The sequence below is a fragment of the Equus przewalskii genome, chromosome 19 (genome assembly GCF_037783145.1).
Source record: "Equus przewalskii isolate Varuska chromosome 19, EquPr2, whole genome shotgun sequence".
Classification (NCBI taxonomy): domain Eukaryota; kingdom Metazoa; phylum Chordata; class Mammalia; order Perissodactyla; family Equidae; genus Equus; species Equus przewalskii.
In genome coordinates this window covers 43,375,151-43,392,676 of record NC_091849.1, presented here as the reverse complement: position 1 = coordinate 43,392,676, position 17,526 = coordinate 43,375,151, and the positions used below count along the sequence as shown (strand labels likewise).

At 49.8% G+C, this 17,526-nt stretch overlaps 1 protein-coding gene and 1 long non-coding RNA gene across 2 annotated transcripts; both read right to left on the bottom strand.

Annotated features, from left to right (window-relative positions):
- Positions 1-1,695: 1,695 nt before the first annotated feature.
- MYMX (myomixer, myoblast fusion factor) lies at positions 1,696-3,074 on the bottom strand. The gene is made up of 2 exons (XM_070584723.1): positions 2,943-3,074; positions 1,696-2,490 (listed from the first exon to the last, which is right to left on the bottom strand). The coding sequence occupies exon 2, from the start codon at positions 2,428-2,430 to the stop codon at positions 2,176-2,178; it is 255 nt and encodes an 84-aa protein (XP_070440824.1). The 5' UTR covers positions 2,431-2,490; positions 2,943-3,074; the 3' UTR covers positions 1,696-2,175.
- Positions 3,075-8,450: 5,376 nt separating this feature from the next.
- LOC139077510 (uncharacterized) lies at positions 8,451-17,495 on the bottom strand. The gene is made up of 4 exons (XR_011530106.1): positions 17,059-17,495; positions 15,832-16,075; positions 15,195-15,338; positions 8,451-8,894 (listed from the first exon to the last, which is right to left on the bottom strand). It is a non-coding gene; the product is annotated as an uncharacterized lncRNA (long non-coding RNA).
- Between the last annotated feature and the right edge of the window lie 31 nt (positions 17,496-17,526).

Below are 17,526 nucleotides of genomic sequence, written 5' to 3'. Positions count from 1 at the left end.
TTTGTGGATGCTCTGGGATGGCTATGGGGGTCAGGGCTTAAGAAGACTTGACTCTTGGGGCCGGCCCCGTGGCTGAGTGGTTGTTTGTGCACTCCAGCTTGGGTGGCCCAGGGTTTTACCGGTTCTGATCCTGGGTGTGGACATGGCACCGCTCATCAGGCCATGCTGAGGTGGCATCCCACATGCCACAACTAGAAGAACCCACAACTAAAAACATACAGCTATGTACCGGGAGGCTTTGGGGAGAAAAAGGAAAAATGAAATCTTTAAAAAGACAAACAAACAAAAAAAGATGACTCTGTTCACTAGGTCTGGACTCGGTTTCTAGCCCTTTGCCCTTACCCTCTGCTCTGAGCTGGTCTCTGACTTTTGAGGCATCTGTATGTGGTTTGGGAGGACAGCGGTCTACTTGTGGCCTGCCGCCTTTAAAGACGAAGAGAGAAAAGGTACCTCCCTCCCCAGAGACCGTACATTCCGTCTCCATTGATATTCCCCCCTCCCGCCCCCCGGGTTCCCGGCTCCCCTCTCTCCGCCCCGCCCCCCGCCTCGTCCCCCGCGCTCCTGCTGTGACTCAGGAGGGGGAGTCCGCAGTTGGGGAGGGAGGATGGCAGAGGGGACGGAAATTCTCTGGCCGGCGGGTCCCTGGTCCTCTCCTGGCCTCCTACCCGGGGGGCTGGGGCCGCGGCCGTGGCGAGAAATCGCAGCCCGCGCCGGGTCTGAGCCAGCTCTGCCCCGGGGTGGGAGAGGGACTGCCAGGGCGGGACGGAGCCGCCGCGGAGCTGCGCGGGAGGGGGACGGAAGGGAGGCCGGCAGGAGGGAGGTCGGGAGCAAGCACAAAAATGGGCGCTCGAGACCCTGGAGGGGAATGCGGTTAGGAGAGCCGGGGCTTGAACAGCTTTCACTCCGCCCCCCAACCCCTACCCCGGGTCGCCTTCCCGGGAGGGGTGAGCACGTGCGCTGGCTTTTGAGGACTCCATGGGGAAGCAGATGGTGCCGAGGGGTGGAGGGTCGGGGGTCTGACGGAAAGCCCAGCAGGGCTGGGGTGGGGGTGCACAGCTCTGGTCTTAGCGGTTACCTCGGGCCAAGCTTCTGACGAGTTTGGGGACAGGATAGGGTCCTGTGTCCTCACTACGCCCTCGGCACCTAGAGCCCAAGACTCGCTGGGGTGGGCCGGAGCAGGAGGACTGTTGCATGGGAACAGTAAGCAAATTATCCGGAGGCCAGGGCGCAATGCAAATGCATCTGACTACTCTTGCTTGACCCCTGAGGGCCCTCCCTTTGGGAAGGGGAAAATGATGAGGTGAATGCCTCAGGTCATTCCCCCCGCCCCCCTTCAGGGGCAGCGTGCCCCTCAGGGACATGCGTTTGTGCCCCACTCCCCTGGGTGGCTGCCCACAGGCCCCTTAGCAAACAACTCTCCCTCTCCCCACCGCCGTTAGCTGAGAAGGGTCTCCAGCTGGCTGAGGACGTTTTCTTCCTTAGCTTGAGCTGGCCAGCCCAACCTTCTCCAAGTCAGACCCAAGACCCCTGGGTCACAGTGTGACATACCGACTGAAGGGAGATAAGGATTGAGGGGCAATGGGATAGGTAGCAAAAGAAAGCCTTGAGTTGTTTCTCCACCCCACTGGTGGCTAGGTGAGATTGTCTTGCCGTGTAGGAGTAGAGGTGACAAGACCCTCCAAGGTGCCCCAAGAATTCGAATCAACAAGTATTTATTGAACACCTGCTACATGCTGGGCTTTAGGGAATGGGACTGGCTCCCTAGGGAACCAAGGTCTTATTTTGAGGTACTGAGTCTGGAAGACAGGTTGAAATCTCTTCTCTCAATTCAGCTCAATTTTCAGTTGTCCTTGGCATAAGCGTTGTCTATCACGGGACCCTGCATCCCCGAGTGCTGGGGGTAGGGGCGAGTGAGTTCCTCTCTGGGCTCAGGCCAGAGGTGGTTAGGAAGGGTCTTGGGAGGAATGCAGGGGGAGGGAGGGGTAGTGATGGGTTTCCCGCTCGATGCAGGGCATCCTTCCAGTCATTTCCGCTGGGAGTGGGGAGGCATGTCCTGGTCTGACCCCTCATGCTCAGTCCCCCACTGGGCAGGCTGTGGCCAGTGACAGTGCCAGGACTGTCTCACTCCAAAAGAAAGCGGTTCAATGAATACAGCTTCTCCCAGGACTTGTGGCCTCATTTTTGGGGGGCTAGCCTCTCCCTCCTCTCAGAGTGGGCTACTCTGGAGGCCTCCCCAGCATCCGGCGGGTGTCTCTGGCTGAAGATGAACAACAGACAGCTCAGCAAAGCCTCTCGCATGTCCTGGGAGGCCAGGCGGCGAGCCAGGTGGCGCAGCAGGGGCAGGAGGTGCTGGCGGGCCAGGCGGGCAGCGGGCAGCAGCAGGCGGGACAGCAGCGTCCGCAGCAGCAGTGGGAGCAGCGGAACGGGCATGGCCGGCTGGCCTTGAAGGCAGTGCAGACTCTAGGCTTGCCTTTGCCACTCCCTCCTCACCTGGCAAAGACAGGGGGTGGACAGGATTTCCCTCCCTTCGGTTTACACCCTCACGCTCCCCAGACCTTAATTTGCGGGTCCGGTTTTGCTGTCCTGAAGCCCTTTCTCATGGCAGGGCAGCTGGGGAAGGAGGTTTCTCCCCATAGCTAAGGAGAAACAGAGCCAAAGCCACAGTAAAGCTTGCTGACACCAGCTTCCAGGGGCTCCTGCTGTTCCCTGGTGACCCTCAGTCACCTGGCATTCCCCAGCCCCTCTCCCCCAATCCAGCTGAAGTTCTTCCCCAGGCAATTCTAAGTTTTCTTTTGAGGGCCCTTGATCACCCTGACCTACACTTTTTACCCTCCCCATCCCCTACTCCCACACTCCCTACCCTCCCCGTCCCCCACTCCCACCGATCCATCCATCCATCCATCCGTCCATCCGTCCATCCGTCCATCAGCAGCAGCTCTCACCGGTCAGAACTGCTGCTCAGAGCCGATCTCTGGCTGCATTTGCCTGCGGGAGCACAGCCTCACTGGATGCTGCACAGGACTGCCCCACTCAGCTCAGTCCCACCCAGGACAGCTTGCTGGGCCCAGGGAGCCACGAAAAGACAGCTGTGTTCTGCCACCTGGTAGATGGAGGGGAGGGGGCAGCTGGGCTGGCAGAAGTGGAAGGAATTGGAATGCAGGAATTCTTCCTGCTGGGGGCCGACCTCGGAGTTGGAAGCCAGACTGCACTTTCTAATGGTGTGATCTTAGCCACGGTGACTCTTCTGGGCTCCAGTCCCCTCTTCTGTTACCTCAGTAACTGGGAGGAACTGGGAAGAGTAACTGGAATGGGACAGTGTATGAGACCTACTGGCCCAAACCTCAGAAGCTGTAAGGCTGCAGCCCAGACCTGCCAGACATGTCTGGAGTGGCTGAGACAGGGGAACGAGGACTGGGCAGGCACTTGTGGGCCTTCTCCTGGGGGTAGAGGAGTGGGGTCACCATCTGTCTCCTACCTGAGCCCAGCTGGACAGCTGGGCAGCACTCCCACTCAACGACAGGAAGAGCGATACCCGCTTCCGGACCCTCTTACCCACTTTCTTTACCCCAAAGATTAAATGAGGTTCCTTGTGATAGTGAGGTAGAGACAGTCTGGGTTTGTTTTGGTTTGTGTTGTTTTCAAATACCTTATTCTCCTACTTCATAACATGGGTTTAATTTCTGCCTTGCTGGACTCAGATGAGATAATGGCCGTGTAAGTGTCTTGTAAGCTTCACAGGCATGGGACTAAGATCTTTATCGCCACCCCACCACCAGCCTCCAGTAGCATCATCACCATCTCCAGAAGTGTCAAAGACCGTGAAGAAAGAAAACTTAAACGTCAAAAAGGTCTGTCCCACTTCTACCTGGAGGAAGCAGGGAAGAGGAGCTGGAATATAGATTTATAGGTGTCGTCTTCCTCTCCTTCCAGTGGCTTCCTGAGGAGATGGGATGGCCACGCGTCATCCCTGCACTGTGCATGGCATGTGTGTTGAGTGTATCTGTTTGCCAAGCCTGTGAGTTCATGATCTCACTTAGTTCTCACCACCACTGCAGGGGAGTGTTTATTATAACTATTGTACAGATGAAGAAACTGAGGTTCAGAGTGGTTACGCAACTTACCCAGAATCACACAGATAAATGGTTTGATTTCCTCCCAAACCTGTCCCTTCCTCAGGCTTTCTCGTCTTTGTAATTGGCAGCTGCATCGTTCTACTTACTCTGGCGGAAATCTTGGAAGTTATCCTTGACTTCTCTCTTTCTGTCACAGTTCACTACCCACATTAGTAAATCCTGGTGGCTCTACTTCTCAAATATTCAGAATCTCACCACTTCTCACCATGACTACCTTTGTCTGAGTATTCTTCTGAATTATTATAGTAGCTTCCTAACTGGTGTTCTCGTTTCTCTTTTCCACACAGTGACCAGAATGATCTTTACAAAACATGAATCGGATCCTGTCCTTTTTCTGCTCAAACTGTCCAGTGGCTCCCATCTCCCTCAAAGTTAAAGCCAAAGGCTTTGATTGTGACCTACAAGGCCTTAGGTGGTCTGACCTCCCCTGACGTCCTAATTCAACTTCTAGTCCTTGCCCGTCTCTCTCTGCTCCAGCACACTGGCCTCCTTGCTGTTCCTTAACTGTGCCAGATATGTTTCTGCCTCAGGGCCTTTGCACCTACTATTGCTCCTGCCTACAGGGCTCTTTCTCCAGGTATCCACATGGCTTCATCTCTCACCTCCTTCAAGTCTTTGCCCAAATGTTACCCATCCATCCTATTTAAAAGTACACTCTCTCCACTCCATCTCCTGCTGGTTCCTCTCCATCCCCTCCTCTGCTCTATTTGTCTCCGCAGCAAATCATTGTCTGACATGCTATATATTTTACTGCCTTATCTTATGATTATCTGCCTCCTCCGCTAGAATGTAAACTCCATGAGAGTAGGGAGTTGTGTCTGTTTTGTCTACTGTGTCCCCAGTACTTGCAATAAACATTTACTATAAGAATAAATAAACAAATAGAGGTTCTGTGTTGGGATCCACAGAGGCCCGCTTGTCCCAGGGCCTGTGCTGTTGAGCCCCAGAGCTCCATGGATCCAAACACATTCCTAGGATGTATGTAAGAACCCTTTGGGCCACAACCAGCTGGAGAGAGCCTCTTGGAAGGGAGGAACTGACCACACTGAACTTAGGGGAGGGCAAGTCAGGCCTTAATGGTTCTATTTGGAAACCTCCGAAATGTGTCATCTCCAGGGAACCCTGGAGGCCCTGCCGTGCTGGCCCAGATCTGCAGTGGCCGGGATCTTGGGTAAATCACACCCCTCGGGTCCCAGACTCAGTTTCCACAGCTGTGGGATCTTCCAGCTGTGAGATCTTTGGACTCTGGGCCTCGGGCCGGACTCTTGCCCCTCCCTGCACCCTGTGAACAGAGCGTCCAGGGGTCTGGACAGTGAGGTGGGTAAAGGAAACAGGATGTTGTCTCTGGTAACAATGGGGGATCTCTGAGGGGGTTGGGGAGGGGCAGCAGCTGGGTGCAGGGCTGGTGGGAGTCTTAGTTTACTCTCTGTCCCCCACCCTGTCCTGGGATAAACTCTTCTCTCCACTTCCTTCCTACCCTCCCCTCCTGCCCCAGACATTTTCTCTAAGGCAGAAAGCCAAGGACTCTGCTAAAGATTTCCTCAGCCTTTCCTGGAAAAATGAGCATCCTCTCTGGCAACAGAGCTGCCATGGAGCAGTTCCTGATTTAGCTTGGTGTGGCAGACCCTGCCTACTCTGCCCTGACCTCTGCCTTTCACTCTGTCCTGGCCAGGAAAGGGCCAGGCCACTTTGAGGAAATTGGCCAAGCCTCCTGTTCCTCAAAGTCAATTAAAAACAAAAAGTGTCTGGATGCCAGCTTGTGAAGTTGAGGCCTGTGGGCTTGGCAGTAAGTGACCCCTGACCCCTGGCCTCGTCCTCCCTGGTCTTCTCCCCAGATCCTCTGAGCCATCTAGAAGCATCCTGGGGGCCCCTACCGCCCCCATATATACGCATTGGTTAATTGGGCCACTTACATCAACAACAAGCCTCGAGTGCTCCCTGTGTGCCAGGCCTGTGCAAGGTGCCAAGGACACAGTGGTGAACAGGAGAGACACCCCAAGAGTCAGTGGAGTGACAGACACGCAGCTGGGTAAACCGAGGGTGGGGTGGCGAGAATTTTAATAGAGCTGATGGGTTTTCTCAAGACCTGGGCGCACGGGGTATCCTGTTCCTCCCACGCCTTTCTGCTTGTCCCCATCCCGGTGTCCAAAGCACTCTCCAGGATGGCCACTGACCTGCACAGGGACGGGAAGTGCACTGGTCACTCAGATCTGGATTCACATGCGGGCTCTGGGACGCCCTCTCAGGGCCTCTCTGGATGCCTGAGCAGACTGTACATTGTACAACTTGGGGTGGGAATGACCCCTCTGGAGTTGTGCTGTGTGGCGGCCATCTTCCCTGAAATGGGAATTCTCGTAATACCCACCTCTGACAGGATCAAGAGATGGGCGAAGACTAGGTCCCGAGGTTGGCCCCTAGAAGTTGTCCAATAAACAGGAGTTTGTTTTCCTCCGTCTTTTTGGGTTTTCCTCCCCGGTACACCTTATATCTGGAGCCAGCCCCATTGTCTGTTCCTTGGAGATCTGCTACGGGGCACCCTGATGCTCATGAGCAGCCCCTGAGGGTGGAGGCTGGGCTCAGTGAGTGCTTGAAGAGTCGATGGAGGGAGGCCTGGGTTCCCTTGAGGCCCCGGCCCCTGGCTCTGTGTTGTTTCACTGTCCTGTTGTCCCTTCTGGGGGGTCAGCGTGGCCTGGAGTGCTTCCTGGCTGTGGGAGGATGAGGGCAGTGCTGACCCCCATCCAAAGAGGCCTGAAAAGAGACAGGGAGGCCTCATCAAGGGCAGGGAGTGCTGAGGGGAGCAGGCGTTGAAGAGCAGGTGCGGAGGCCAGCTAGGTGTAGGAAGCGTCGGTGGCGAAGGGCAGGATATTAGCCAGGAATTGGGAGTTCAGCCCTGTCACCCATCACAGCACCTCTCTACCTGCGACAGTAGCCCTGGCACCGTCCGTCCTGTGAAGATCTGAGACCTGAGTGTGGTCACAAATGAGAGAAGACTTTGTGACCTGCAGCTCCTCCGGGGTAAGAGGTGATGCATGAGGGAGGGACGGTCCCTTACCCTTGTCCACCATTCCCCTGCCCACCAATTCCAGGCAATGGCAGACCCACCGACAGGCAGTTGGGCAGTAGGACACACACAGATCTGCTCATAAGACGTGAAGAAAATGGATCAGGGAGTTGGATGTGGCCTGAAAGAGTATCTAGGGCTGACAGGTGGGGCCCTACCCTATCTATAAAAACAGTTGCTCTGGCTGGGGAGCAGGAGGCCCAGAGAGGGGCCCGTCCAGAATGCAGCCCATTGTCTTCGCTCAAACAACTGTCACTCTCCCCAGACTCAGCTGACAGGACCCGAGGTGGGAGGTGGGAGCCCTACCCGCTCTGGCAAAGCCTCGCAGGAACAGTCAGCTGCTGGGGCAGGACAGCTGCTCCCTGGACAGTGGGAGGGAGGGGCCTGGACCAAGGGGCTGGAGTAGGGGGTAAGGAAGGACGTGCCTGGCATATCTGCTGTGCGGAGGGAGACCCACAAAAACCACAGGCCCCGGAGGGAAACTAACAAAGACTGAGCGAGACCCTAACGAGAAAACAAACAAAATGTTTACATAGGGACCCAAAAAGACCTAAATAAGCAAATGGACGTGCCAAGATAACGGACGGGAAGAGATCATGTTGTAAAGATGTTATCTCTCCCTCAAACGAGTCTGTAAATTCCGTGCGATTACAGTTAACCCAACAGTGTCATTTTTTCTCCTTTCTGGAATTGAGTAAACTGATCATAAAATTTATATGGAAGGACAAAGGTCCGAGAAGAAGAAAAGAAGAAAAAGAAGAAGGAGTTCCAACCTGGCTCTACAGACGCCAATCTGCTAACTCGGAAATTGAAACAGTGCGGCAAGATGCAAAAATAGACAGGTGACTAAGGAATAGAATAGAGAGCTTGACACAAAGCCAAGAATCTATGGGGCAAAGGGGGAATTTCTGGTCAGAGGAGAAGGGACATACGGGTCAGGAATGGGGCGGGGACAGCTGGCCATCCATGAGGGAAAAACAAGATTAGATCCTCTGGCACACCAACTACGACAGTAAATTCCAGTGGCATTAGAGCCCTGAATGTGGAGAGTAAAACTATCAAATTTGGAGCTGATCTTAAGGAATTTGGGATAATAGAGAATTATTTGTTTTATAGGTTTTTACAAACTTCTTGTTATGGTCATTTTCAAAACCACACAAAAGTAGAGATAATAGTTTAAAGAGCCCGCGTGTATCAATCACTCAGCTTTGATAATAATTTAAAAACTTCCAATTAATGAAACATTACAAACAAAGTGAAAAAAAGAAAGATTTATAGCAATCATAAAGTACTTTCATAATCAGCAAGGAAAAAAAAAAACAGAAAACAATAGGAAAATTAACAAAGGACGTGAGCAGGTCATTTCCTGAAGAGGAAACATGATAGGCCCATGATAGGCCTATATAAACAGTTGCTTATCCACACCAGCAAAAAGGAAGTGCAAATTATGTTTGGAAAAATTTTGCAACCCTGAGAAGTAGAAATTCATGGCACGCTGGACGGAAAGCTCACTGGCACAGTCATTTTAGACGACAATTAGCAAAATCTGGTAAAGCTGGAAACCCAGATTTCCCTGGAACCCAGTAATTCTGCTTCTAGATGTGACTCCAGAGAAATTCTCATAGATGCGCCCAGGGAGACATGTACAAGGATGTCCGTTCACGTTTCTTGTAATAACAAAAAAACTGGAAAGAGGTGTCCTGCAACAGGAGAACAGAAAAGTAAACTGAGTCATCAGATGGAATACTATGCAGCAGATAAAATTAACGCACTCACCCTCAAGTGTCGACATGGATAAGTATCAAAAACATGATGCTGAGAAAGATAAAACCAAGTGGCAAAGGGATATGAGCCAGATTATACCATTTATGTAAAAACTTGACACAGGAGCAACAGTATATATTTTCGTGGATACATACCCGTTTAGTAAAAGCGGAAACACAGATGGGAAAGACAGACAGGACTTCAGGAGAACGGTTCCTTCTAAGGGAGAAGGGACAGATGAAATGACGGTCCACAGTTGGAGGTGGGGGGCAGATTATAGCTGTGTCTGCAATGTATTATCCCTTTTAAAAAATGAGGAAAGCTGAAGGAAATATGGCAAAATGTTAACACCGTTTAGTCTTTGTGGTGAATACATGGAAGTATTTAATACTGTTGTATATTATTTGCTATCCTCTGTATTTCATTATTATTCTGTATATCATTCATTTAATAGTGGAACATGTGCTGATCTCCCTAACCTCTTACTCTTTTTCTCTGGAGCTCTCTCCCTCTCTTCCATCTTTTCCCTTCTCTTTGCCTCCCTGCCTCCCACAAGTTTCTGGCCCCTGAGGAGCAAAGGCAGTTAGGGAGCGTGATGCGGGAGGCAGGCCTTTTGTGCCCGGCTGTCCCCTGGGGGGCATCCTCCATTCTGTCCTCAGTCTCTCCTTGGGTGTGCGGAGCTGGCCCCTTCCGGCCTCCCTCCCTTCTCTGGTCCTGGAGGCAGGAGTTGGTGCTTTCTGCCTGGGATAAGGCTGACATCCAGGCAGTGGAACCAGGACAGGCAAAGGAGGGAGGCCGAGGGGACCCGCCTACGTGGGGGTGACCTTGCCACACCACCTCCATGGCAGTCCAGAAGGATTACGAGTGCCCACAAACCTGTCCTCATCTCTCTTCTCCTGTCCCTTGTGAATCCAAGTGGAGACCCCCACCAGGCTGGCCTCTTCCTCCCCTCCCCGGCCCCTATCTCCCTTGGTGAGGGAATTCTGAAAATATGAAGGAAGGGACTGGAAACTTCATCCTAAGAGTGCTTAGGGGACCTGGAATGGTGGGTTTGGGGACTGCACATCTGTCAATACCACTGAAGGCAAACCCGTGTCAATTATGACAAAGCAGATGCCATTAAGCTTCTCTGTGTTTAATTCAACTGAGAGATATGTTTTCTATTTGCATCTGATAATGCAAATGTCAGAGAACAGAAAGTGTGGACATGGTCCTTTTTAAAGAGCTACATTTTGAACATGTCTCCATTCTTGGGATAGATAAGTGATTATCTACACAAAAATCTATGTAAAGAATTATCATTAGAGTCAGAATCATGCCTGGAGAGAGTGATTGTGTGATTGGGTCACACAACCCAATTGATTAATTAATTGAAGAGGGCAACCAATCAAAAAGCACAGCTTTCAACCAGATAATACTAATAGTATTGTGGAACAGAGAGGCAGTATGGGGTGGTGGTTAAGCAAATGGCTCTGGAGCTGTGGGCCCAGGTTCAAGTGCCAGCTCCTCTACTACCAGTGCAAAAATTTAGACAAATAAGTCGTTTACTCTGTGCCTTAGTTTACTTTTCTATGAACTAGAGCTGATTTGTTCGGATGAAAGACATTAATACCGGTTAGATGTCAGAACAGTGCCTGGTATGGAAAACATGCTCAGTGAAGGGTGGCATTCTTTTTTATAATATACCCACATCTCATATTCATTCATCACACTGCATTTACAAAGTATATGGTTCATTTGGTCCTTATACTTGTCTCCTGAGTGTTCTCTTCTCTAGACAAATAAATAAACGGAGGTTCAGAGAGGACCTCAGTGACAGAAGAGGGTGGTAGGAAGACGGTTGAAGTTGAGGAGTTTGCATATCAGACTCAGGAGGGTTCCAATTCCAGCAGGACCACCTTGGGCATCCTGGATGGAGAGCTTCCAAGTGGGGAGCGGTCACATTGGCTGGAAGAGCCATTCGTTTCCTTAGTCAACAAATTTATTTAGTGTTCCTTCATGCAGGCACTTGAAATACGTCAATGAAAAAGACAGTCCTTGCCCCAGTGTATAGTCAGTAGGGGACACAGAGGAGTAAACAGGAAATTACAATCCAGAGAGATAAATGCTCTGCCGGGAGAAGTCTTGGCACTATGGGAGTCCAGGGCACCTGGCCAGTGTGGGGCCTCGGGTGCATGCATGTGGAACTTCTCAGAAAAGGCCTCCTGGAGGATGGAGCTCCTGAGCTGAGGCCTGAAGGAGTGACCAGGGAGGAGGGGGAGCTTCAGAGAGGGACTCAGGAGGAAAAGGAAGAGGTGGAGGGTGCACGGGGCGGGGGCAGAGGATGGGCAGAATGTGACAAACAGTCATGGGGAGACCTGCCGCAGGGAGGGGGATAGAGTCCCGGTGAGCAAGAGCGTGAGCAAAGACGAGAGGCCAAAAAACAGGGCTCAGTTCAGGGATGTTTGGTGCGTGTAAGCTGTGGGCTAGAAACAATGCTTGGGCGAGTCTTTGGACATTCCTCTTGACTGGTGTCACTAAGAAAAGGAGGAAAGCCAGGATCTTTTGCAGGGACGGGTTGATGAGCCAAGGTTCCTAACAAGGTGGTTCTGAAGATCCAATGAGACCTAGAGTTTGCCGTTGCTGGCAGGAGTGTGGGCAGCCCTGACGCTTGAAAGTGGGGCAGGCAGGAGAAATGTGAATGGGGGTCCAGGAGAGAGAATGCAGCTGTTGTGGGGATGGGCAGGAGGGAAAAGTTCCAACCCACGTCAGCAAGTTCTCTTGCTTTTGGGGACAGAATAAGCACAAAGAGAAATCCAAGAGGTAGGAAAGTGCAGTTATAGACTCCCGAAAGGACTGGGTAAATTTAAGAAATTGATTTTGTAAATAAATAAGCATACACCCATACAAACACACATAAGCATCCATAAACAGGAAGTGGTTACCCTGGGAGGTGGAATAAAAGGCGAGTTTTGTTTTGTTCTGTGTGTTTTTCTGTGTTTTCTATGTTCTAATGAGAATATGTAACCCCTGGAGCCAGACAAGAGACACAGTAAATGTTATTTACACACAAGAGGAGTTTTCAGTATAGAGTGAAATGTCACCAAGAGGTCATACAACACCGGGAAGAATGAGGAACTAGGGGACTTTCAGATGTGGCTCTGAGGAGACAGATGGCCTGAGGAAAGCAGTTCTGCTGGAGCAAAGGGGCAGAGTCCATGCAGCAGGCATTAAAAACCTCGTGGAACCACAAACGCCCAACAAAGGGAAGTATTTGCAGCCCCTGTGAAGACCAGGGTCAAATCTTCCTAAAATATAAATAGTTCCCAGAATTTTATAAGGAAAACACAACAGTGCAGTATAAAAATGGGCAAAGAATATAAAGAGGCCAGCTCACAGAAAACAAGATGCAAGCAAAACACAAATATTTGCTCAGCTTCAACCGCAATAAGAGGAATGCAAATTACAAGAACACTGAGAAACCGTTTTTCATCTATCGGATGAGCAATGTGCAAAAGTCTGACCATACACCCCGTTGATAAGGCTGCTCATACACGGCTAGTGGAAGTATAAATTGGTTCTTCCTTTATGGAGGGGAATTTAATATTTATCTGAATTACTGATGTATGAACTCTTTAGCTCAATATCCTACTTTTATAAATTTATCCTAGAGAAATATTTGCACTGTATAAAATGACGTATGTATAGAGTTATTAATTGTAGCATTGTTTATAATAGCAAAAGACTGGAAACAATCCATCATAAGGACTGATAAATAAATGAGACCACGATAGTGGAATACCATGCAGCTATAAAAAGTCATACGGAAGCTCTCTATACACTAATAGAAGAATATCTCCAAGGTATATATTTTAATTACTTTTTAAAACAAATTATTTATTTTAGAATAGTTTTATATTTATGGAAAAATTGTGAAGATAGTACGGAGAACTTCTGTATACCCCACACCCAATTTCCCCTATACTTAACATCTTACCTCAGTACAGTATATTTGTTACAATTAAGGAACCAGTATTGACAAGTTAGTGTTAACTAAAACCCATACTTTATTCAGATTTCCTTAGTTTTTACCTAATATCCCTTTCCTATGCCAGGATCCCTAGTTCCTCTTGGCTGTGACAGTTTCTCAGACTTTCCTTGTTTCTGATGACTTTGACAGGTTCGGGGAGTGCTAGTCAGGCGTCTTGTAAAATGTTCCTCTAATGGGATTTGTCTGATGGTTTTCTTACCATTAGACTGGTGTTTTGGGTTTTGGGGGAAGGAAACCACAGAAGTGAAATGCCCTTCTTATCATGTCGTGTCAAGGATATGTTCTATCAAAGTGACTCCTTACTGTTGATGTTGATCTTGATCACCTGCCTGAAGTAATGTTTATCGTGTTTCTCTACATAAAGTTACTCTTTTCTCCCCCATTCCATACATCTTCTCTGGAAGAAAGTCACTATGCGCAGCCCACACTTAAGGGGTGGAAAATTATGCTTCACCTTTGACCTACTCTCCTTAATGTGTTTTTTGTTTTTGCTATTTTTTTGAGCATTTCTTTACTTTCTGGCATTACAAGATGCTCCAGGCTCACCTTGTATATTTCCCGCCCTGGTCCTAGAATCAGCCTTTTCTCCAAAGAGCCCTGGGTCTAGCAATTGGAGAATGGTATTAGAAGCCAAGTATTGGGTATTAGGTTTGCTGGTTGCTACTGGAATGTTCTTGCTTTTGGGTCCTCTCAGCTGACAGAGGGAGGAAAGGCATGTGTCTATACTAACCCTTATATATACATAGATCTACCAATATATTTTATATAATCATCTGTATCTACATTAAGCTAAATGTGAATTCATATTGAAATCTCCAAATCTAATCTGTCACCACATGGCTCATTATAGCCTCTTCTCCTTGCTTATCTGTAATCTTCCCAAGATACACATATTTTTAAGTGAAAAAAGGAGAGTGCAGACCGAATGTGTATAATATGCTACCTTTTGTGCAAAGAGGGTGGAGAAGTAAGAATAGATATCTGTACTTGCATAGAGAAATTCTAGAAATATGTATAAGAATCTACTAAGAGAACTGAAAACACACATTTATACAAAAACTTGCATACAAGTGTTCACAGCAGCATTATTCATAATAGTGGTGGTGATGGTTGTACAACAGTGTGAATATACTTAATGCCAATGAACTGTACACTTAAGAATGGTTAAGGGCTGGCCCCGTGGCTGCCTGGTTGTATGCACACTCTGCTTCCGTGGCCCAGGGTTTCACCAGTTCGGATCCTGGCACCACTCATTAGGCCATGCTGAGTGGCATCCCACATGGCACAACTAGAAGGACCTACAACTAGAATATGCAACTATGTACTGGGGGGATTTGGGGAGAAGAAGCAGAAAAAAAAAAAAAAGAAGATTGGCAACAGTTGTTAGCTCAGGTGCCAACCTTAAAAAAAAAGAATGGTTCAGATGGTAAATTTTATAGTCTATTAAAAAACACCATTTTTTTAAATGTAAAAAAAAAAAGCTATTGCATTCATTGTGCTTTATTATTTTCCAGTCAGCTGTTTTCAGGCTCTTAGAGCTGTTGCTGTGTGGTATCTAGGCCATTGCTTTTAACTGTTGCATGATATTCCACGGTATTTCTAGCATGTTTTATGGATTTTCTAAATTGAGATATAGTTGATGTATAACATTATATTAGCTTTAGGTGTACAACATAATGATTCGATATTTGTATGTATTGTGAAATGATCACCACAATAAGTTTAGTTATCCATCGCTATACATAATTACAAAATGTTTTTTCTTGTGGTGAGAACTTTTAAAATCCACACTTCTGGCAATTTTCAAATATACAATATAGTATATTCAAAAAAGTTTTTTTTTCTGGGCCGTCAATGCGGAGTGCATGAACCCAACCACTCGGCCACGAGGCTGGCCCCTCAATATGGATTATTAACTACAGTCACTCTGCTGTACATTACATCCCCAGGACTTATTTATCTTATAAATGGAAGTTTGTACCTTTTGACCCCCTTGGCCCATTTTTCCCATCTCCCCCCAACTCAAGCAACCACCAATCTGTCCTCCATGTCTATGAGTTCAGTGTTTTTAAAAATGTTCTATGTGTAAGTGAGATCATATAGTATTTGTCTTTCTCTGTCTGACTTGTTTCACTTAGCGTAATGCCCTCAAAGTCCGTCACTGGTGTTGCAAATGGCAAGATTTCTAGCACATTTTAGACCCCACCTTCCCAGACACCAGGAGACGAAGCTGCGGAGGTATCCTGAGGGACGGGAGAAATTGGACTGGGGCTGTTCCTCTGATGTTGCCCCGTCTTTGCAGTAAAATTGGAGGCTGTGGAGAGGCCCCTGGAGAAAACCAGGGCAGCAGCTGTGGAGAATGGCAGTTAGTCATCAAGAGATGAAATCTAGACTGCCACGTGGCTTCAACTGAGGTCACCCAGCATGAGAGCAGGATGCAGGTAGCGAGCGTGGCTTAGTGCCCTTCGCCACCCAGTGCTATGAACAGAGGAAGCTACCCGCCCTGAGGACCAGAAGAGAAGAGCAGAAAGTGGGGTTACAGACCTTTGGGAGATAGCAAGGACATAGTGGGAATGGCCTCCCAGGGGATTAGGCTGGGCACGGAGGCAGCTGAAGCTGAACTGGGATCGAGTCAGAAGGGGCTGGTAAAATGGTGAGGGGTGGAATGAGCAGAGACCAGACTTGGTGGGCATGAGGAGGGAGCAGCCAGGCCTGGGTGTAGCTGGGGTGCACTTCTGTTTAGATTTTGGATGTGGAGGAATGTGATGTATGCCTGTTTGCATACGTATTGCATGCATGTATTAATTTGATATATTTATTAAATGTAGGTTAATTCATCTCACTTCTCAAATACAGGGCAGCCATGTGGTAAAGCTCTGGAGGGCCCCTCATGTCATAATCTGGGTGAATGATGCTCCCTTTAGTTGTTCAGCACACAAACTGTGCACGGGCTCTGCTGGCATCTGAGTGTGATGATGACGACTTTACCATCTACAGAGTGCTTACTGCGTGCCTAGCCCCCAGCTCGGGGCTTCACCTTCATCATCTCAGGTGTCCACACAACCTCTGAGATAGGCGCTGTCACCCCTGATCGACAGGTGAGAAAAAGGGAGACTGTTAGAGAAGTGAAATGACTTGTCCAAGGTCACCCAGCCAGAAGTTGGCAGCGCCCTGTGCTAGGGCAAGGAACAAGGGGTCGGGTCGGCATCTTCCTGGGCTCCCCAGGACCCCTCAAAAGCTCCAAGGGCCTGCTAGTTCTTGGGCCTCCTCGAACAATCCCTGTCTCACTCCCAGGGACCTTTGCTGCTTAGAGAGCATCTCTGTGGAGGAATGGTGGTGGGAGGTAGTGGTGGAGGAATCCGTCTTTAAGGGGCTCCTTCGGAGAGGGTGGCCTTCTCTCTCAAAGACTGCGGAGGGAGAGGAAGGGAGAAGGGGGTGGCAGGGCCGGAAATGATTCCTCAGGAGGCCACGGGGGTGGCAATGGGGGGAGCCGGTAGCTGCCTGGGTTGTGTCTTTGAACTCACAGAGGAGGCAGCGGGCAGGGCTGTTGCAGAGGATCAGTCACAGATCAAGGAAGATGGGACTCCCAGTCCCCTACTAAGCATAATGGGCAGGGTGGGGGGCAGTTTCGTGCCAAGAGAAGGAAGCCTCTGCGCATGACTGTGGGAGGAAGCCTGAAGCTAGCCGCCCTGGGAAGCTCAAGTGTACACAGACACAGGAAGGACTTAAGTTCATTCGGAGTTGACAAGTCCTTAATCTAAGTGGATTGGGAGGCTATCTCTATCCGAGAGGCTGGAATGCTCGCAGGCACAGGCGCCAGGGTCCGAGCCAGAGAGACCGGAGGGGGAAGCCATGGAGAGATCTGGAAGGACAGAAGTGTAGTTGAGGGGCTGCTGCAGGAGGCTGGGGCCTGGGAGGAGGGGGTGGCTGGGGCAGAGACTCCGAGGCGAGGAACTGGTGGACCAAGTATCCCTCGGTCCTTCCTGTGAGGGCCATGGTTGGCAGGCAGCGATTTTCTAACAATAATAGTGATCAGAATCTGAATGCCTTTAAGGCAGGAATGAACTTACCTGTTGCCACAGTCGTCACCCCTCCCAGCCTCATACCCAGGCGGGTCAGTTCTTTTCTATGACCTGCTGGCTCCTGCGGCTGTTGGATTTTTGACCTTTGAGACAGCTGCAACGCCACCTTTGGGGCCCCCAGTTTGAGGGCTGAGATGAGAGAGGAGGCTCAGGCCCCATGCCATGGGCCCCAACTTGGCCCAGCTCCAGCAGTGGGCTTGGCTGGCTCCGGCTCAGCCGTCCCCTCGGATGCTGCTCCACGGTGCCGGACTCTGGATGGTTCTCAGAGAGGGACTGTTGTGCATTTAGCATCCCTGGCACTGTGGCCTGTAAGTGCCAACTGTGCCCTCTAGTTTTTGTAACATTTCTAAATGCTCCCTGGAGGTGGTATCACCCTGAGAGCTACGGGGGCCCCTCTTTGGCGCTGGAGAAGTGACTTCCACCCCCACCAGTCTTTTCCTGGTGTAGAGACACAGA

Coding starts and splice junctions, on each gene's coding strand:
- MYMX (XM_070584723.1), bottom strand. CDS start 2,430: ATGCCCGTTCCGCTGCTCCCACTGCTGCTGCGGACGCTGCTGTCCCGC.